Source organism: Hemiscyllium ocellatum, chromosome 2 (genome assembly GCF_020745735.1).
Source record: "Hemiscyllium ocellatum isolate sHemOce1 chromosome 2, sHemOce1.pat.X.cur, whole genome shotgun sequence".
Taxonomy (NCBI): Eukaryota; Metazoa; Chordata; class Chondrichthyes; order Orectolobiformes; family Hemiscylliidae; genus Hemiscyllium; species Hemiscyllium ocellatum.
The window spans coordinates 152,586,390-152,608,125 of NC_083402.1; the positions used below are offsets into that span (position 1 = coordinate 152,586,390).

At 41.8% G+C, this 21,736-nt stretch overlaps 1 protein-coding gene across 3 annotated transcripts in view; it reads left to right on the top strand.

The window, feature by feature from the left end:
• The window catches only part of LOC132829666 (A disintegrin and metalloproteinase with thrombospondin motifs 19-like), a 520,482-nt gene that overhangs the window by 191,700 nt on the left and 307,046 nt on the right, over window positions 1–21,736 (top strand). For all 3 annotated transcript variants that reach the window (XM_060847015.1, XM_060847030.1, XM_060847023.1), the window contains exon 9: window positions 2,319–2,459. In XM_060847015.1, the coding sequence (XP_060702998.1) occupies window positions 2,319–2,459 (141 nt within the window). The remainder of the gene's footprint in view (window positions 1–2,318; window positions 2,460–21,736) is intronic.

Genomic DNA, 21,736 nt, shown 5'->3' on the forward strand with positions numbered 1-21,736 from the left:
GAATGATTCTGGTTGTTGAAGACCCAGCTCAGAGGAATGGCTGTCTCTTGCTTTGTTGAGTTGAAGTAGTTGCCTTGAGTATATGTTCCTTCTGTCTGCAAGGAGCAGGGCTTTGTATGTTAACACATGTAGTTTCCAGTAAAGGCAAGCGCACTACCCTGCAAACCTGACTGATTATTCTAAATTGGTTGTCAGCATAGCCCTTAGCATATGCTTGTACTCTGTTTTGAATTTGACAAGTTCATCTTGTTAGGTATTGTCAGTACCTTGCCTGTTACGATCGTTGGAGGTGACGTGCTGCTTGATACAATCTCCAGGGATGTGGTTTATTCCTCAAGGCAATGTGTTGACCAAGATATAAACTTACAAATAGTAAAAGTTGTCTTTGAAAGATAAATGACAACCATGTGATTAAAATCAAGTTATGATAGACAAGATACTTTTTGAATCTGTGTTCATATTAAATGTAGTTTTAGCTTCAAAGGGAGGAGCCTCTGAAAGTTTCCCTTGATGGCTTTTTGATAACTGAATGGCACTTCAGCTGATGGTTTATTGAACCAGGTAATGCTCGAAGATCTTTTTGCCCACTTCAAACATATGCAATAATTACTCTGAGAACAAGTAACTACAAGTGTACATCTTTTTTGTGGTATTATTTCATTATACTTTGAGTTGGGGTCTTGGCTGTACATGTTGAAAAAGTCACTTATTTAGAGTTACAAAATCCTGTGATACTTCCTGGCACAATTTGAGAAACTTCTCGAACCTTCAGCAGGACCTTCAGCTAAGATGCAGTTCTGAGGAGGGGTCACTGGACCTTAAATGTTAACTCTGATATATCTCCGAAAATGCTGCCAGACCTGCTGAGCTTTTCCAGCAAACTCCTGGTTTTGTTGCTTAAGCTAAGATCAAACAAGTTTATGAGGAAACAATTATTGCCACTGAACGACCACTTGACTTTGGATAAGATGTCACCATCCATTTCGCGACATTCTATATCTTCCATGTCCTTTTCCACAGTAAACACTGATGCAAAATACTTGTCCAGAACCTCTACCTGAGCTACAGATCTTCTCAAAACTCACTAATACTTGTTTAGTATCCTCCCCTATCTCCTGCGACTCCACACAAAGATGCTTTGCTGATCTTTGAGGGGCCTTATTCTCTTCCTAGTTATCCTTTTGTCCTTAATGTATTTATAAAAACCCTTTGGATTCTCCTTAACCCTATTTGCCAAAGCTATCTCATGTTCCCTTTTTGCCTTCCTGATTTCCCTCTTAAGTCTATTCGGATTGCCTTTATACTCTTCTCAGGATTCACTCGATCTATCCTGTCCATACCCGACATATGCTTATATCTATGGCATAATAGGTTCTGCTTCTTGATTTTTCAGTAAGTGTATCACTGGTGTTTCAGTAAGCGTGATTAAGTCAATCAATGTGACAGTCAACAGGTTATTTTCATGTTCAGTGTTAAATCCACGTTGCTATTGCAACATCAATTTGATTAGCATTGTCAGAAGGCTACATCTTATTCTGGAGTAGTCATTTATCCCAGTGGATTCTCAATGGAGTACTGTAGTTTGTTTAATCAGGGATTGTCACCTGAAAGATAACTGTCAGGTTTGATTAATAGATTCATTAATACAGGCAGATATTATGGAGTTATTTCACAGCCATCTTTTGTAAAGGTAGAAGAGAATAATTTTTCATGAGTTCTATTCGATCATTAAATAACTGGTGTGATACAATGGTCTCAAAATACAATTGGGGCATAATATGGCCAAATTTTATTTTAGTGTAGTCCTATTGTCTAATATGCCATGTGTAACTGTGGAGTGACCACAGCACTCTACTGCATAGGACACTATAATGCAATCCTCTGAACTAATCAAGAATTTCTCCATCCTGTAGTGCTCCATAATTCATTTTGACTATTTTCAAAATAACAAATGTAACGTTTTAAAAAATAAACCCAAGCTGTGTCAATTTGTCTCCTTGCTTCTATGTCACTTGTAAGGATGGAAATAACCTTGTATTTCACCAAGGTTAAATGTTCTTTTTCACCCAGATGAAATATTGTCGAGGAATACAATTTAAATTTTTAAAAATAAAATCCAGAAAGATACTTGTTTGAAGAAATTGCACTAAACCTGTTGGGCCTTGCCTTTTAAGACCTACTCTGAGGCATTTGATGTGAGGATGTTCTATGTCTTGTAAGTGTCCTGCTATTAAACATTCTTCAGTTGTACTGTTTTTTTTGTGTGTGTCTGTCAGTAAAACAATATGCATTTATTTTAAACTTTTTTTCAAATTCAGTATGGGAATGAATCATGACAATGATCATCCATCCTGTGCAGATGGCCTCCATATTATGTCTGGGGAATGGATTAAAGGACAGAATTTGGGGGATGTTTCCTGGTCCCAGTGCAGCAGAGATGATCTGGAAAGATTTCTCAGGTACGTACACCCTAGACTTCCATTTCTATGGAGATTATATCCACAGCTGTTGTCTTATTTAACATTAGCAATTTAATATAACCGAGAGTAGACCTTTAATGAATTTAATTAAAATGACTAGTTTAACAGCCATTTTCTTCACTTGGTTTTGTTCTTGGAATTAAAAAGAAAAGTAAGAGTTTAAATGGCAGTCATAGCCTTTAATTTCTTCTGGTGGCATGCTGGAAAACAGATTGGTGCATAATTTCTGTCTGCATTATTTTTCAGTTTGACGTAATTGAGCAAAGTTATTGTGTGAAAAAGTGCAATGTTTAAGTCCTATACTACCAAAAGAAATGTAACCCCAATGTAAATTTGGAAGTCAACAACTTGTCGACATAATTGCATTCCAATAAAGGAAACATTCTGTAAAGAAATATTTATCACATTGTTAGCTTTTAATACAGCAGTATTTTAATATAACTGTATGCGTTCCCATATGTCATAAGACATTTCCTTTTAAGGTTGATAACTCGACAATTTACCAGAAAGTTGGACCATAGCAACATTTAAATGGGTTTGATTTGATCACTTATGCTGTCTGTCTGCATGTATGCAGTGTACAGATGACTGCCAGCTGTAATATCAGTTTTTATAGAGCTCAGGAGTTAAGTCGGTTATGCAGGTTAAATTATATCCTAGAAATGTATTGGCACAGTTTGTTTTACAGGTGTATACTGGATGCCTAAGTATCCAGCATGGGAAGTGGAACTGAAAGTATGTGAGCCACATATTAGGCAAGGCAGAAGTATAGGCACTGATGGCCTGCCCCTGAAACCTGTATTAAGCTTAAATGCATCAGCTGATTAAGATTGGCTTCCTGCTTGAATATCTTTAGAGATTTAATCAGACAGCATCTGATCACACAATATTGGCCACTGTTTGCAAATGCTGTTATCTTACTTTAGTTGAGTATTTTAGTATTATTAAGTCCCAAATGAAATATTCACTTCTATTTGTAGTGATGTGAATAACAGAATTTATAAAATGAAGAGAGCAAAAAAGAACAAGCATCAAAGTATAGTAACGTTTATATAAAAAGGACTTCTGTGAAATATTCCCTGTGAGCAATGCAGCACACTACGTTTAAGGTACAGTTTAAGATTAGCTGAAGATACTATGCACTGAAATGAACAGCTTGCGCATGCGGTAAACTTTCAGTGATGTTGTGTGAAGTAAGCTTGATGAAAGACACTGATTCAGTTGGAATATCATTGGTAAAGAAGTAACTGTCAAAAGCTTTGAGCAATTTATGATTTTATTTAAAAAGCACACAGCAGCTAAAGAAATCTATATAGCCCTGCATTTCTGACGTTATGGGTTTAGTTGTAGGTGTTAATTACATTTACAATCACAGACCGCCATATAATACTGGCTATTAACCTCACATAGCTGAACATCTTTTCAGTAAAACGAAAGATCTTCCACCCCAGCCCCACAAAACAATTATCTTTGTTTTGCGCATTCATTTAAGTGTATGGAGCCACTAACTTTTTAATGCAGTGACCTAAAAGCACTGACTTAGTTCAGGTTTGTGCCTGAGTTTCTGTGCAGTCCAGGAGGAACATCACTCACCAGGACTACTCAAAGTGGTCATAACCTCCATTTTCTCAGGATGTGTTCACAGAAATCTGCCACCAATTGCAAGCAAACCTGCGACAGCAGAGCAAGATGAGGGTGACGTTATCATTGACTGCAGTCTTCAACGTTTCACATCAAACTCTTCTCTAGGCTGGAGTAGGTGACACCTCTGTCTCTCAATTTCTTGTCAATTGGTGTACAGAAAGTGACAGTGGACACTTGCATACAAAGAGATAACAATCCAGAGACAAGCAAGCAAAATGAAAATGGTCTTCCTGTTGATTTGTGGAAGATTCCATTAGATTTGACAGTGCCACCTTTTCTGTTGTACGGACATGTCTACATTGTAGCCATCAAAACTTGCTTTTCCTTCATAGAACAAAGAACAAAAAACCTTACAGCACAGGAACAGGCCCTTCAGCCCTTCAAGCTTGTGCCAATCCGTATCTCTACCTATATCTGCTGCCTATTTTCTAAGGGTCTGTATCCCTTTGTTCCCTGGCCATTCATGTATCTGTCCAGATACATCTTAAATGACCACTACCATTCCCGCCTCTACCATCTCCACTGGCAACGCATTCCAGGCACCCACCATCCCTCTGTGTGAAGAACTTTCCATGTATCTCTCCCCTAAACTTTTCCTCTCTCCCCTTGAAATGCCTCTAATAATTGAGTCCCTTACTCTGGGAAAAAGCTCCTTGCTACCTACCCTATCTATACCTCTCATGATTTTGTAGACCTCAATCAGGTCCCCCCTCAACCTCTGTCTTCCTAATGAAAATAATCCTAATCTATTCAACCTCTCTTTATAGCTAGCACCCTCTATACCAGGCAATATCATGGTGAACCTCCTCTGCACCCTCTCCAAAGCATCCACATCCTTTTGGTAATGTGGCGCACCAGAAATGTACAGTATTCCAAATGTGGCTGAGCCAAAGTCTTATACAACTGCAACATGACCTGCTAACTCTTGTACTCAATACTCCATCCAATGAAGGAAAGCATGCCGTATGCCTTCTTGACCACTCTGCTGACCAGCATTGCCACCTTCAGGGAACAATGGACCTGAACACCCACATCTCTCTGTACATCAATTTTCCCCAGGACCTTTCTGTATACTGTATAATTTGCTCTGGAATTGCATCTTCCAAAATGCGTCCGGATTGAACCCCACCTGCCATTTCTCTGCCTAACTCTCCAATCTATCCATATTCTGCTGTGTTCTCTGACAGTCCCAATTTTTTCCAATTTAGAATAATTGCTTCTGTCCACCTTTGTATTTTACCACAGTGATAATATACTGTGTCACTATCGATAAAACAGTCACACAATGTTGTTTCATCCATTTATCCGGCTTCATTTCCTAAGCGTAAATCTGAAATTGTACCTACTTATGTTAGGTTTTTTCCATTCAGGCTAAAAAGATGTCTTTGAATCAAGAATGTTGTTCCATCTATCTTTTGCTGAAGGAGGATTTGGTTGTGATGTGTAACAATGCTTATTCAGTTCCTTGATTCCCATCTGGGCCTATGGAGCAGGAGGGTGATGATGTCCTGTGGAGGGCATCTGAAATCTGTGAGAGCAACCCAAAGAGATCATGAGAACAAGCTTCAGAGAGCAAAACCTTTTCTCTGCAGTGCTGAGGCTTCCAAGTGAACTCCATGTTCATCATGTTGACAGATGGGCTTGACTGTCATGCTTCCTTGAGTGCTTTGTCCTCTATGATTACCATCTTTACCACACTTGCCAACGTGGTCCCCATCTACAATCCTCCATTGTTGTTGTGGTTAGAAAAGATGGTACCCCTCTGCCTGTCTGGGCCACATTGCAGGTATTCTTGTTTTGTTTACTCGGGCCATGTGGGCATCACTGCCTGGACCACCATTTATTGCCTGTCCCTCGTTGCCCTTGAGAAGATGGTGGTGAACTGCCTTCTTGAACCACTGCAGTCCTGCTGTAGGTCGACCCACAATGCCATTAGGGAGTGAATTCCAGGAGTTTGACCCAGTGACACTGAAGGAATGGTGAAGGATATATTTCCAAGTCAGGATGGTGAGGGGCTTGGAAGGGAACTTGCAAATGGTGGTGTTCCCATTTATCTGCCTGCCCTTGTCTCTCTATATGGTAGTGGTCATGGAGTTTGAAGGGTACCGACTGAGGATTTTTGGGTGAATTTCTGCAGTGCATCTTGTAGAGAGACACATTGCTGCTACTGAGCGTCAGTGGTGGATGGAGTGGATGTTTTTGGATGTGGTGCCAATCAAACAGACTGCTTTGTCCTGGATGGTGTTAAGTTTCTTGAGTGTTTTTGATTAAATTACTTACAGGCCCTTCGGCCCAACAAATACATACCGACCCTCCGAAGAGCAACCCATCCAGACCCATTCCCCTATATTTACCCCTTCACCTAACACTAGGGGCAATTTAGCATGGCCAATTCACCTAACCTGCACATTTTTGGACTGTGGGAGGAAACTGGAGCATCTGGAGGGAACCCACACAGACACGGGGAGAATGTGCAAACTCCACACAGTCAGTTGCCTGAGGTGGGGAATTGAACCCAGGTCTCTGGCGCTGTGAGGCAGCAATGCTAATCACTGTGCCACCATGCCACCCACGGTGGCTCAGTGTTGTTGGAGCTGTACCCGTCCAAGCATGTGGGGAGTATTCCATCACGCTCCTGACTTGTGCCTTGGAGATGGTGGACAGGCTTTGGAGAGTCAGGAGGTGAGTTACTCAATGCAATATTCTTAGTTTCTGATCTGCTCTTGTAGCCACTGAGTTTATGTGGTGAGTCCAGTTCAGTTTCTGATCAATGGTAACCACAAAGATGCTGATAGTGAGGGATTCAATGATGGTAACACCATTGAATATCAAGGGGTGGTGGTTAGCTTGTCTCTAATTGCCTGGCATCTATGTGGCCTGAATCTATCTTGCCATTTGTCAGCCCAAGATGGATATTGTCCAGATCTTGTTTCATTTGAACATGAACTGCTTCGGTATCTGAGGAATTGTAAATGGTGCTGTGAACATTGTGCAATCATTGGTGAACATCCCCACTTCTGACCTTGTGATGCAGGGAGGATCCAAATGTACTATCTCTCTTGCAAGGGCATCAAAAAAAACACAACACACTACTATGTTCTTTGACCGATAGCAGCTGCTCCAATTCTTTGGAATGGAGGGGAGGAGATGAGCGATGTAATATGTATGCAAGTGGCAAAGGCGCCTGGTATTACAACCATCTCATATTCCTTTGTTGCTTTCTGGATTGCATATGGAGAGAACCAAAGCTTTACACAAAATGTTCAGGCATAGTGAGAAAGCCACAGTAGCATACTCTGAAGTGTGAATCAAGAGAGAGCATGCAGGAGAGTTATTTTTCACAACAAAATGGAAAAGGAATGCAGATTGATACCACAACATGCTGATGAGTGCAAAGATACTCACTTCCAATCACCTGCAGCTTGAGTAGACTATAACCTCAAAAGTATCAGCACCTTTTAGGGGATTAGAACTTGTCATCTAACTGGACTGTTATTATTTCTTGTTTTCTTATGTTAGAATTGAAATTTTGCTTTAAGTATATCAGTTAGCTCACTGAACTGGAACGTTTCATACATGTCATCACTATGACTAGGTAACATCACCAGTGAGACTCTCCGGTGAAAAGCTGGTGGTATGCCCTGCCTCTTTATTTATAGGTCTTGGTTTCTTAAGGTGGATAATGTCATTTCCAGTTTTTTTTCAAGGGAAGGAAGATGAAATCTAAATTGATGTGTTTATTGATGGAGTTCTGGTTAGAATGCCATGCCTCTAAGAATTCCCATGTGTGTCTTTGTTTCGCAAATCCTAGGATGGATGTGTTGTCCCAGTCAAGTGGTGTCATTCTTTGCCTGCATGTATGGAAACTAGTGATAGTGGGTCATGAATTTGGTGGCCAGTTGGTGTTCATGTATCCTGGTGGCAAGTTTCCTGCTAGTTTGTCCGATGTGGTGTTTTTTTTACAGTCCTTGCATGGTATCTTGTAAATGATGTTAGTTTTGCTGGTAGCATCTAATAGATCCTTTAGGTTCATTAGTTGCTGTTTAAGTATGTTGGTAGGTTTGTGGGCTACCATGATGCCAAGGGGTCTGAATAGTCTCAAAGTCATTTCTGATATGTCTTTTATGCTTTAAGATGATCAGAATGTGCTTCTTGCATTCTGTTAGCATTCGCGCAACAGTGAAATTCTGACAGCAGCAGGAAAGGAGCAAGGACAAAGAGGTATGAGAGAGTTGAGAACCAGATTGGTGATCAATGTGAATTGGGGTCTTCAAAAATACAATTGAATGTTAAAGCAAAGAGTGATGTCATCTCATTAAAGCTTGCCATTTTTAATGGCATCAAACTGGATTATTAATAAAAAGAAATCTTAGGGTTATAGCGTGAGCACTCACTTGGTCACCTCATTGACACCTCAGATGTGATGCTATTCCTTTGCTATATTTCACCAAAAGTTGTTTACAAGCATTATGCTGGAGGTTCACAACCTACTCTTTGATTACTGAATGACTCACATACAGCTGTTCCCTTCAAATAACTGTAGACCTGTTAAGTTCAATAACAATATTGAGAATCTGTGCCCATACACTAACATTCCCTAGTTTCCTGGATTCCATTTCCACTTGCTGAAGGAGTCCCCTTGTTTGTCCTGCAGAAACATACAGAAATGAACTGACCCCAGGATTTCTGAAATAGTTGGGTCATGGTCAATCAATGCTGGAAGCCCTGTACTCTCTCCAGAGCAAGTGGTGGAATCTGCCCCATTAATTGTTGTTTTTGACTTCTGTAAGTGGAGCTGTCCTGCCTGCAGACTGACACTGAACAACTTATTGATATCTTTGATAGTACTATCCTTCCAGGAGAAAGTGAGGACTGCAGATGCTGGAGATCAGAGCTGAAAATGTGTTGCTGGAAAAGTGCAGCAGGTCAGGCAGCATCCAAGGAGCAGGAGAATTGACGTTTCGGGCATGAGCCCTTCTTCCTGTTTTCCAGCAACACATTTTCAGCGCTAGTACTATCCTTCCTCCTTACACTGTTGTTCAATTATGTCAGGATCAAGCAGATGCCGAAGTCATCATGAGACTGGAGGCTCAATGAGCATAAAGCACAGCATCTCTGTTATGAGCTTAAGGGTGAAATTTGAGCTCCACACAGACAGAAGTCCTGCTTGTTTGTCCATGTAAAGGTCAGACCAGGATTAACACAATTTATTTCTGATTCAGTTAAAGCACAAGTGGAAGTCTTAACTGAAAACCTCCATTATTCACTTTTCTTTGAGTTTTTGATATGGAAAGTTTGAGTTGATCACACAATACACCACACATTGTGAGAATATTTTTTTCTGTTAATAGGCTTTCTAAGTTTCTGAGAACCAATTAATTGCATGTGAATGCGACCAGGCTGCTTGTCTCCGATAATGAGTCACAAAATGTTTTGCGTAACAATATGTTAAAAATCTTGTTTGTATCAGGAACGTGGGTGACTGAACCACCTCTGCTAACTCACAGAGAGGCAGTAATATACTGTCTGTTGCTGTGTGCTGGACCATTTTTGACTTAGATTTATTCTGGTGTGCTAAACTCACTCACCACCGGAAATGTTGTCAAATTTTCTTTTCTCCTTCCTGAGGTGTGAGCATAGCTAAAATCGCAGCAGGTCAGGCAGCATCCAAGGACCCAGAGAATCAGCGTTTCGGGCTGATCCCTTCATCTGGCCTGAAGTGTCGATTCTCCTGCTCCTCGGATGCTGCCTGACCTGCTGTGCTTTTCCAGCACCACACACTCGACTCTGATCTCCAGCATCTGCAGTCCTCACTTTCTCAGCTAAAATCACAGCAAAGGCAAAACAATGCAGATGCTGGAAATCCAAAATAAAAACAAAGTGATGGAGAAACTCAACAGATCTGGCAGCATTCCAAACTTTATTTGTATCTCCGCAGATGCTGCCAGACCTGCTGAGATTCTTTAGTAAGTTTGTTTTTCTAAAACGATGTAGCTAATAAAGCTGTAACTGAAAAATGCAATTATTGATTGCATCAGGATTGTAACAAAAAAGATCATTTATTTCAGTTACAATTTTACAGACTTCTGCAAACTAACTTGGACAGAGAAACTGACCTTGTGTCCAGATTTTCCAAGATAGACCTGTATTTGAGGTTCTGTGTGCTGGATATTTTTCCCATCTGGATATTGTTTGACCTATATCTTCACAATTTGATGATTTTGCATGCACAGGCAGTTTCCATGCACCCCCATTCTTTCCGGCAACACTTTCTGACAGCTCTAGAGCCTCATCCTGACCAGGTGCCAGACTAACCCCTATTTTATTCCCAAGGATCATGTTATCCATCATATCTTATGACAGATATCATGAAGGCCGGTCATTTACCTGTTCTTGCCATTTCCATTTTATATTTCTGACAGTGGAATTACATTTTTATCAATGGTCACGTCACAATTTAAGGATGTTCAGCAACATTTTTATGACAAACATCTCATTTGTTGAAACTCTGCTGTGACCCCTGCCCATTGATGTTTGGAGTCTATCATCTGCTTATTCTCATGTTTTGTTGGCAAGTGTTATGCTGTCATAAGAGCACTCTGTTGTATTTCATTGCATGCACAGGCTGCAAGGTGATCCATAATGTGCTATCACTGAATGTAAAGCAGAAGAGGAAAAAAATGCCAAGTGAACTAAACATTTCTTTGGAGCAGCTTTAGTTTTATTGCATTGAACATATAAGGGTAGATTGTACAGAAAGTTGTTTCTGAGTGAGAGATTACAAAGTACTTTGGGTGTAACAACCCACAGGGCAAGAAGGAAAATCACAGGTGCAGCTTTTCGTTCTTGTCTTGTGTCATCAACTGGTTTGAAAGAGATTGATTGCTATGAGTGAGTCAACTTATTATTGTGTCTTGTGATTACCTGAACAATAAACTCTGACCCTTACAGGAATATGGAGGTACGTTAGCCATGATCTTAGTGAACGCTGGAGCAGACTTGGTGCCCGACATTTTCTTTTGTCTTATATTCTTTTGTGCTTACGAGCTGGATATATCGTGGTATTTTTTCAGTTAGCAGTTAATTGACCTGCTATGCTCTAATTTTGAGCTTTTCTAGCTTTCTGTTAAGTTCTCCCAGAAAGCACTGCTGTGTGTTGGGGGGCAGAAGCTGAAAGATTGCTTGATTTTAAAGTAAGGCAAAGAGATCAGAATGTACTGGAACTCAGGTGACTCATTAACTTCCATTAACTCAGAATGTACTGGAACTCAGGTGACTCATTAACTTCCACGCCCAAATTTGTGATACCTGATGCTAATTTTTAAAATCTGCCCCTCAATGCTATTTGTTACATATGACAATAATAACAGTTGAAAAACTCTGCATGTTTCAGTTGAAGTCTTTTGTTTGCTGTTTTAATGGAAAGAATGAACTGGAACTGAGCCAAGTGGCCCAGCAATTTTGACAGGTTGGACCCCAAGTCTTTACTGTTTGTTTATCTCAGTTTGAATCTAGGTGCCTCAAGGGTCAAAGGTTTACAAACCAATTAATTGTTATCAGACATTCCTGTCCTCCCAGTTTAAAAATTCAAGTAAGGATATGGGTGAAGACAGGTCAGATTTGACTGGGACGCTCCTGTGTTACAACAGTCATAACACTTCAGAAGTCTTTCAATGGCTGTATAGCATTTTATGGGGTCGTGAAAGGTATTATGTAAATTGAAATACAGCTTTTCTGCAATTTCTTTGACCAGTGCAAGAATCATCTATGCTCACAAACTAAGACTAGCCATTCAGGAAAGCAGCCAGTACTGCTGGAGCCATCATCATGTCTGTATGATTTGTAGTTTCAGAAAATGAAAAAAAAATAAACAAAAAATAATAAATTGGACTGAATATGAATTTGAATTTCCCTCTCAAACGGTTTTCTGTTGAAAGTATCTTTTCAGATCTTGCCATATTTATTATTTTATCTCTCCAATGTATACTTTTCAATTAAGAAATTACTGTAACTGAATCAAACCATTGATTGTTTGAAACGTTTATGCTTCTTTCAATGTGCATGCTTTGAAAATCCTTTCTCATGTGTTCTGTTCATCACATGGAGGTTGACAGTGTTACAAAACAGAACACTTCTCATCTGGTGACATTGTTAAGTACAACTATATCATGCACAAGGGAGCTTTGTGGAACAGTATACATACTTCATATTGCCCAAACAAGGCAGCCTGCTGTCAGTATTTGGCTGCATTAACACCTATTGGTGATGGGTGGCATTCATCACAGATGTTTGGACAAAATTCAATCTGAGACACTCTCCTTTTCAGACTGTGACCAGCATTTGACTGGAGACCAAATAATGATTGTTGCTGTACGTTTTGCCTTTATGGGAGGGGCATTGAGTTGTGCTGACAGTTTTACTGTATTTCCAGCAAACTGTCTCACTGGGAATGCACAGTCTGTTTGTACCAATTGATATAAAGAATAATGTAAAATCATAGAATCATAAAATAAATGAAAACTTATATCTTTATAGAAGAAAGCAAGACTTGTCCTTAAAATATCTCTCAATTCTATGAATCCAATGTTAGTTTAATCAATTATTCTTCAGAGAAGAGTTCAAACATAAATTCAAGAGTAAAAGTGCTTCACATTAATTTCAGTTTTATTATTCATGTGAGTGATTTGGTCATCACTGGTTGGACCAGCGTTTATTGTGTTCATAATAAGCTGTTTTCTTGAACTTTTGGTGTAAGTGCACCCTCAGTACTGTTGGGGATGAATTTCCAAGGTTTTGAACCAAAGGATTGACAATTTGTTTCTGTATCTGGATCATGAGTGACTTGCAGATGGTGGTGTTCCTGTGCAGCTGCTGCCGTTGTCCTTCTAGATGATAATATGATTGTGGCATTGGAATGTTTTGTCTTAGGAAAATTGGTGAATTTTTGCAATGCATCTTATAGATGGTACACACTTGCTGTGACTGAGCATTGGTAGTGGAAGGAGTGAAAGCTTGTAGATGTGGTGTCAATCAGGTGGGCTACTTTGTCATGATTTGGAGATGCTGGTGTTGGACTGGGGTGGACAAAGTTAAAAATCACACAACACCAGGTTATAGTCCAACAGGTTTAATTGGAAGCACACTAGCTTTCGGAGCGTCACTCCTTCATCAGGTGGTAGTGGAGGACTCAATCCTAACACAGAATTTATAGCAAAACTTTACAGTATGATGTAACTGAAATTATACATTGAAAAATTGATTGTCTGTTGAGTCTTTCATTTGTTAGAATACAGTGATAGTTTCACTTCTTTCATGTGTAAATCACAAAACCTTTTTTTTAAAATTGCATTCTCAGGTTAGCTGTTAACAATGTGTGATAGTTAGACAATATGTTGAAGGTGTTAGCCCCCTGTGTTCTCTGTCTGTGCCATGATGTTTAGATTGATTCTAATCTAAAAAGTGAGATAACGGAGTTTTACATGAATTCATGCAGTTTTTGAGCAAAGTACAGTGTAACCCTGCAAGTACAAATTCAGCCCACAAAATGTGTGCATGTGCGTCTTTGTCTGTCTGTGTCTGTCTGGATTGGGGGTTGAGAGTGTGAGAAAGTGTATGTGTGCATGTATAGTGAGTGTGGAGTGTCTTAAGTCTGTGATGGTGTGTTTGTGTGTGTGTCTCTGTGTGTGTATAGTGCAATGGTGGTCACCTGTAATGTGACATGAATCCAAGGTCCCGGTTGAGGCCCTCCCTATGGATATCGAACTTAGCTATCAGCCTCTGCTCGGCCACTTTTCACTGCTGCCTGTCCAAAAGTCCACTTTGGAGAATGGTCACCTGAAGGTCCAATGTCCTGGGCCACTGAAGTGTTCCCCAACTGGGAGGGAACCCTCCTGTCTGTTGATTGTTGTGCGGTGCCCATTCATCCGTTGTCGTAGCATTTGCTCTGTTTACCCAATGTACCCTGCCTCCGGGCATCCTTGCCTGCAATGTATAAGATAGACAATGTTGGCTGAGTCACATGAGTACCTGCCATATACGAGGTGGGAGGTATTCCCACGCATAATAGTGGTATCTATGTCCACAATCTGACATGTCTTGCAGCGCCGACAGTGACAGGGTTGTACGGAGTTGTCCTGAGAGCCGGGCAGCTTGCTACGAACAATGATCTGTTTGAGGTTTGGCGGTTGTTTAAAGGCAAGTAGTGGAGGTGTGGGGAAGGTCTTGGTGAGGTGCTCATCCTCATTGATAATGTGTTGCAGGTCCCGATGAATGTGGCGTAGTTTTTCAGCTCCTGGGAAATACTGAACAACGAAGGGTACCCTGTCAGTTGCAGCACATGTCTGTCTCCTGAGGAGGTCATTACGGTTCCTTGCTGTGGCACGTTGGAACTGGCAGTCGATGAGTTGAGCGTCGTACCCCGTTCTTGTGAGGACATCCCTGAGTACTTCCAGGTGTCCGTCACGTTTCTCCTCATCTGAGCAGATCCGGTGTACGTGTACGGCTTACCCAAAGAGGATGGCTGTTTTAATATGTTTTGTGTGGAAGCTGGAGAAGTGTAGCATTGTGCAGTTGTCTGTGGGTTTGCAGTAGAGTGTGGTGCTGAGGTGTCCGTCCTTGATGGAGATGCATGTGTCCAAGAATGAGACAAATAGTCGAGACATTCGACCTCTGACCTTCAGGTGACCATCCTCCAAGGCGGACTTTGGGACAGGCAGCAGCGAAAAGTGGCCGAGCAGAGGCTGATAGCTAAGTTCCATATCCATAGCGAGGGCCTCAGCCGGGACCTTGGGTTCATGTCACATTACAGGTGACCACCATTGCACTGCGCACACACTCACACTCACCCACACTCTCCCACCCACACTCTCCCACCCACACTCTCCCACCCACACCTTCCCACCCACACCTTCCCACCCACACCTTCCCTCCCACCCACTCCCTCCCACCCACTCTCTCCCAGCCACTCCCACACACACCCACTCCCATACCCACACATACCCACTCACACCCACACACATACACCTTCTCACACTCAACCCCCAACCCAGACAGACACAGGCAAAGACCCACATGCGCACATATATTTTGTGGGGTGAATTTGTACCTGCAGCGTTACATTGTACTTTGCTCAAAACCTGCATGAATTCATGTAAAACTCTATTATCTCACTTTTAAGATTAAAATCAATCTAAACATTGCATAGACAGCGAATACAGGGGACCAACACCTTCAACATATTGTCTAACTATATCCATTGTTACAGCTAACCTGAGAATGTAATTTTTAAAAAAAAGATTTTGTGATTTGCGCATGAAAGAAGCAAAACTATCATGGTATTCAAACCGATGAAAGACTCAACAGACAATCAATTTTTCAGTGTATAATTTCAGTTACATCACACTATAAACTTTTGCTATAAATTCTGTGTGTTAGGATTGAGCCCTCCACTACCACCTGATGAAGGAACGACGCTCTGAAAGCTAGTGTGCTTTCAATTAAACCTGTTGGACTATAACCTGGTGTTGTGTGATTTTTAACTTTGTTCTGGATAGTGTCAAGCTTCTTGAGTGTTGTTGGAGTTGCATTGATCCAGACAAGTGGGGAATACTCCATCTCACTTCCAACCTGTGCCTTGTTGATGGTGGGCAGGCTTTGGGGAGTCAGGAGATGAGTTATTCACTGCAGAGTTCCGAGTTGATAATATACTCTTGTACTGATGGTATTTGTATAGTGAGTCCCGTTGAGTTTCTAGTCAATTGTAATACAGTTGATGTTGATAGTGGGGGTTCACAGATGATAATGCTGTTGAATGTCAAGAGGTAACAGTTAGGTTCTCTTTTGTTGGAGGTGGTTATTAGTTGGCACTTATGTGGCATGAATGTTAGATAGAACATAGAACATAGAACATAGAAGGATACAGCGCAGTACAGGCCCTTCGGCCCTCGATGTTGCGCCGACCGAATCCTACCTAACCTATACTAGCCCAATAACTTCCAAATGCCTATCCAATGCCCGCTTAAATGACCATAAAGAAGGAGAGTTCACCACTGATACGGGCAGGGCATTCCATGAACTCACAACCCGCTGTGTGAAGAATCTACCCCTAACATCTGTCCTATACCTACCACCCCTTAATTTAAAGCTATGTCCCCTAGTAACACCTGACTCCATTAGCGGTAAAAGGTTCTTAGTATCTACCCTATCTAAACCCCTAATCATCTTATACACTTCTATCAGATCTCCCCTAAACCTTCTCTTCTCCAATGAGAACAGCCCCAAGTGCCTCAGCCTTTCCTCATAAGATTTTCCTACCATTCCAGGCAACATCCTGGTAAACCTCCTCTGCACTCGTTCTAAAGCTTCCACATCCTTCCTATAGTATGGCGACCAGAACTGCACACAATACTCCAGATGAGGCCGCACCAGAGTCTTATACAACTGCAACATGACCTCAGGACTCCGGAACTCAATTCCTCTGCCAATAAAGCCCAGTACACCATATGCCTTCCTCACAGCACTATTTACCTGGGTGGCAACTTTCAGAGATCTGTGTACATGGACACCAAGATCCCTCTGCTCATCCACACTACCAAGTAGCCTACCATTAGCCCAGTAATCCATCATCTTGTTATTCCTACCAAAGTGAACGACTTCGCACTTAGCTACATTGAATTCCATTTGCCACATTTCCGCCCAGCTCTGCAACTTATCTATATCCCGCTGTAACCTACCACTTCCTTCCTCACTATCCACAACTCCACCGACTTTTGTGTCATCCGCAAACTTGCTTACCCAGCTTTCAAGTCCTTCCTCTAGATCATTTATAAAGATAACAAAAAGCAATGTCACTTGTCACTTGTCAGCCCAAAAACTAGATATTGTTCAGATTTACTTTGTGTGGATATCTACTACTGCAGTATTGAAGAGATGTGAATTATGCTGAACATTGTGCAAACATCAATGAACATCCCCACTTCTGACCTTTTGATGGAGGGAAGGTCATTGATGAAGCAGCTGAAGAGGGTTGGGACTTGGACACTACCTTGAAGAACTCCTGTGGAGGTGTCCTGGAGCTGAGGGACTGAAGGTAGACTGGTTAGCAAGGTTGGATCACATGTAATAGAGGGCGAATTAATTATTTGGTTATAGAACTGGCTCAAAGACAGAGGGTGGTGGTAGGTTGCTTTTCAGATTGGAGGCCTGTGACCAGCCATAATGTTATAAACTTCTATAACGATCGGTGCCACACTAATCAGTGCTGGGTCCACTGCTTTTCATCATTTATATAAATGATTTAGATGTGAACATAGGAGATATGATTAGTAAATTTGCAGATGACACCAAAATTGGAGGTGTAATGGACAGTGAAGAAGGTTACCTCAGATTATAATGGGATCTTGATCAGATGGGCCAATGGGCTGAGAAGTGGCAGATGGAGGTTAATTTAGATAAATGCGAGGTGCTGCATTTTGGAAAGGCAAATCAGGCAAGACTTAACACACTTAATGGTAAGGTCCTAGGGAGTGTTGCTAAATAAAGAGACCTTGGAGTGCAGATTCATAGCTCCTTGAAAGTAGAGTCTCAGGTAGATAGGATAGTGAAGGTGGCGTTTGGTACGCTTTCCTTTATTGGTCAGAGTATTGAGTACAGGAGTTGGGAGGTCATATTGCGGCTGTACACAACATTGGTTCGGCTGCTTTTGGAATATTGTGTGCAATTCTGGTCTCCTTCCTATCAGAAAGATGTTGTGAAACTTGAAAGGGTTCAGAAAAGATTTACAAGGATGTTGCCAGGGTTGGAGAATTTGAGCTATAGGGAGAGGCAGAACAGGCTGGGGCTGTTTCCCCGGACCACAGAGGCTGTGGGGTGATCATATAGAAGTCTATAAAATCGTCAAGGGTATGGATAGGCTAAATAGACAAGGTCTTTTCCCTGGGGTGGGGAGAGTCTGAAACTAGAGGACATAGGTTTAAGGTAAGGGCAACATTTTCACACATAGGGTAGTGCAAGTATGGAATGAGTTGCCAGAGGAAATGGTGGAGGCTGGTACAATCACAACTTTTAAATGGCATCTGGATGGGTAAATGAATAAGAAGGGTTTAGAAGGGTATGGGCCAAATGCTGGCAAATGGGACTGCATTTATTTAGGATATCTGGTCAGCATGGGCATGTTAGACTGAGGGGTATGTTTCTGTGCTGTACATCTCTAAGACCCTGTGACTGACCTCTCCCAACTCGCGCCATCTTCCTATATGTTGGGTGTGACTCCAACCAGTGGAGAGGATTCTCCTGATTTTCATTAATGTTTATTTTACTCAAACTCATTGATGCCACACTCGGTGAAATGCAGCCTCGATGTCAAAGGCTGTCACTCACCTCACCTCTGGAATTCAGCTCTTTTGTCCAAATTTGAATGAGGTTAAACAAGGCTCTAATGAAGTCAGCAGCTGAATGGCCCTGAGTGGCGTCATTGAGCAGGTTATTGCCAAGCAGTGCCACTGATTGATGACGCCTTTATATCGTTTTACTGATGATTCACAGTAGATTAATAGGACGGTAATCGGCCGGTATGGATTTTGTGGAAAGGATATACTTGGGCACTTTTCGACGTTATTAGTGTGGTGCTGGAAAAGCACAGCAGATAAGACTGCATTCAAGGAGCAGGAAAATTGACATTTCCTGATGAAGGGCTTTTGCCCGAAACATCAATTTTCCTGCTCCTGGGGTGCAGCCTGACCTGCTGTGCTTTTCCAGCATCACTCTAACCTTGACTCTAATCTCCAGCATCTGCAGTACCCATTTCTGCCCACTTTTCTACATTGTTAGATAAATGCCAGTATTGTAGCTGTATTGGAAGAGCTAGCTATAGATGTGCAAGTTGTGGAACACTCATTATCAGTATTAATGCTGGAATGTTGTCAGGATCTATAGCCTTTTCAATGTCCAATATCTACAATTATTTCCTGATGTCACTTGGAGTGAATCGAATTGGCTAAAGACTGGTATCTGTGACGCTGGAGACCACCGGAAGGGACCGAAATGGATCATCCACTTGGCATTTTTGTCTGCTGATTGTTGCAAATGCTTCAGCCTTAACTTTACTGATGTACTGGGCTCCCTTTTCTGTGAGGCTAGAGTGTATTTGAGTCTCCTTCTCCTGTTGTTTGTTTAATGTCCTACACTACTCAAGACAGTAGACAGTAAGTAGTCCTGTTTTGTAGCTTCACCAGGTTGATACCTCATTTTTAATTATGCCTGGTACTGAATCATGGTTCATCGCCTGAATTAATCATAGATTCTGTACAGTGTGGAAGCAGGCCATTCAACACACTGATTCTACATCAACCCTCTAAAGAGCATCACACCCAGACCCCCCTCCCCTACCCTGTCCTTGTAGCCCTGCATTCACCATGGCTAATCCCCTTAGCCTTCACATCCTTGGATACTATGGGCAAATTATCATGGCCATGCCACCTAACCTGCACAACCTAGGACTGTCAGAAGAAAGCCATGTAGACATGGGGAGAATGTGCAAACGTCACACAGACAGTCGCCTGAGGATGGAATCATACCTGGGACTCTGGTGCTGTGAGGCAGCAGTGCTAACCACTGAGCCACCATGCTGCCCTGAATGTAATGGTAGAGTGGAAAACATGCCAGGCCATATGGTTGTAGATTGCATTGGAGTATGATTCTGTTGCTGTTGATGGTCCACAGTGCCTCTTGGATGCCCAGTTTCAAATTGCTTGATCTGTTTTGAAGTCATTCCCATTGAGCAAAGTGATAGTGCCACATGACACAATAGGGTATCCTTAATGTGAAATCAGCAGAAGGTTTCTTTGACCATATTTGTCCTATCACCATGACACTTCATGGAGTCCAAAGTCAATGTTGAGCACTCTCAGGGCAACTCCCTCATGACTGTGTACCAGTGTGCCGCCAACACTGCTGGGTCTATCCTACCAACGAGTCAGGACGTACCCAGGCATGGAATGGTGTTATTTGGGACATTATGGGTAAGGGATAATTCCAATCCTGCTGTTTAATGAATGATCATCTCAAAGGCGTGTTATGTTTTGCAAAACTGGTGTGAAACTGGTTAAGCACTCCAACGGCAGAAACGCTGTGCTATTTCATGTTAACATTCAGACGGAAGGTAATGACAATCCACTACTTGCCATTGTGTTGATAGGCTGGAAACAAACTCTCCCCAATGGGAAGGTATCGGCTTCAGAGATATGTTTAAACATGGTCAAATTATTTACACTGGGCATCACTCAGCGTACTTTGAATTGAATTGAATTGAATTAGCCTTATTCTCACGTGTTCTCAAATGGGTAGAGTGAACAGTTTGTATGTCGCCACTTACAGTGCCACAAAGATTAGTGGGCGGCACGGTGGCACTGTGGTTAGCACTGCTGCCTCACAGCGCCTGAGACCCGGGTTCAATTCCCGACTCAGGTGACTGACTGTGTGGAGTTTGCACGTTCTCCCCGTGTCTGCGTGGGCTTCCTCCGGGTGCTCCGGTTTCCTCCCACAGTCCAAAGATGTGCGGGTCAGGTGAATTGGCCATGCTAAATTGCCCGTAGTGTTAGGTAAGGGGTAAATGTAGGGGTATGGGTGGGTTGCGCTTCGGCGGGTCGGTGTGGATTTGTTGGGCCGAAGGGCCTGTTTCCACACTGTAAATCTAATCTAATCTAAAAAAAAAGATACCTAGTTACAATCCTTAGTTGCAGAATAGAGAAATTAAGAAATAAAAGTTACATTATACTTACATACAGTATTACCATAGGTCAGAAAAAACAAAAGCAAAGTTAAAAAGACAAATATCATTGTCTCTCTCCAAGGTCTCTGCAGCAGAATAATGCGGGGGCGTTCATGTGGTCTGACTGTTGGCTGACCCACTCCTGCACCGAGCCACCAGTGTCTCACCCACTGCCAACCCCAATTCAAAGGTTGGGGCCAGGTGTTTAAGGTCGAGAGGGAGGGAGGGAAGCAGAAAAAAAGAAACAGAAGAACGGGCGAAGCAGGGGAGGTCCAGCTGGAGCATGGTACTCTGGCACCATCTAACCAGAAATAAACACACTGAGAGCATCAACTGGCCTTTAATCATGGAAGACCAAATGATAACATTAGGCATCACAAGGCCACAATGTACACCCAAAGATTTACAAGGTTAGACCAACATGTTATGCAAGTTAAAAACAGTAAGTGAGGAGCTAAATAGATTAGAAAGCAGAGTGGTGATGAAGTAGATGAAAACAGTCTCATTATTGCAGCTCAAAACCATATGAGTACGTATGGATTTCTGGAGCTTATAAGCAAACTGTTTTAAAAGGGGGATGGTGAATGATACATACCCATTGTCTGCCCGTGGTAGATTTGTTTTTCAGTTTAGCAAATAGAAATGTGTTCAGTAAGATAGATTTGTCATATTTAGAATTAGTATTAACTGGCAACAGTGATACATTGTTCCTTCCTGCAAAGTGATATACCAATGAATCAGGTTTCTACTTGGAAGTCTGTTGCCGCTGCATTTTTTTAGGTACCTTGCATCTAGTACTAAGTGAAATAAAAGGTGTGTGTTTTTAAGTGACGTTTGAATTAGCAGC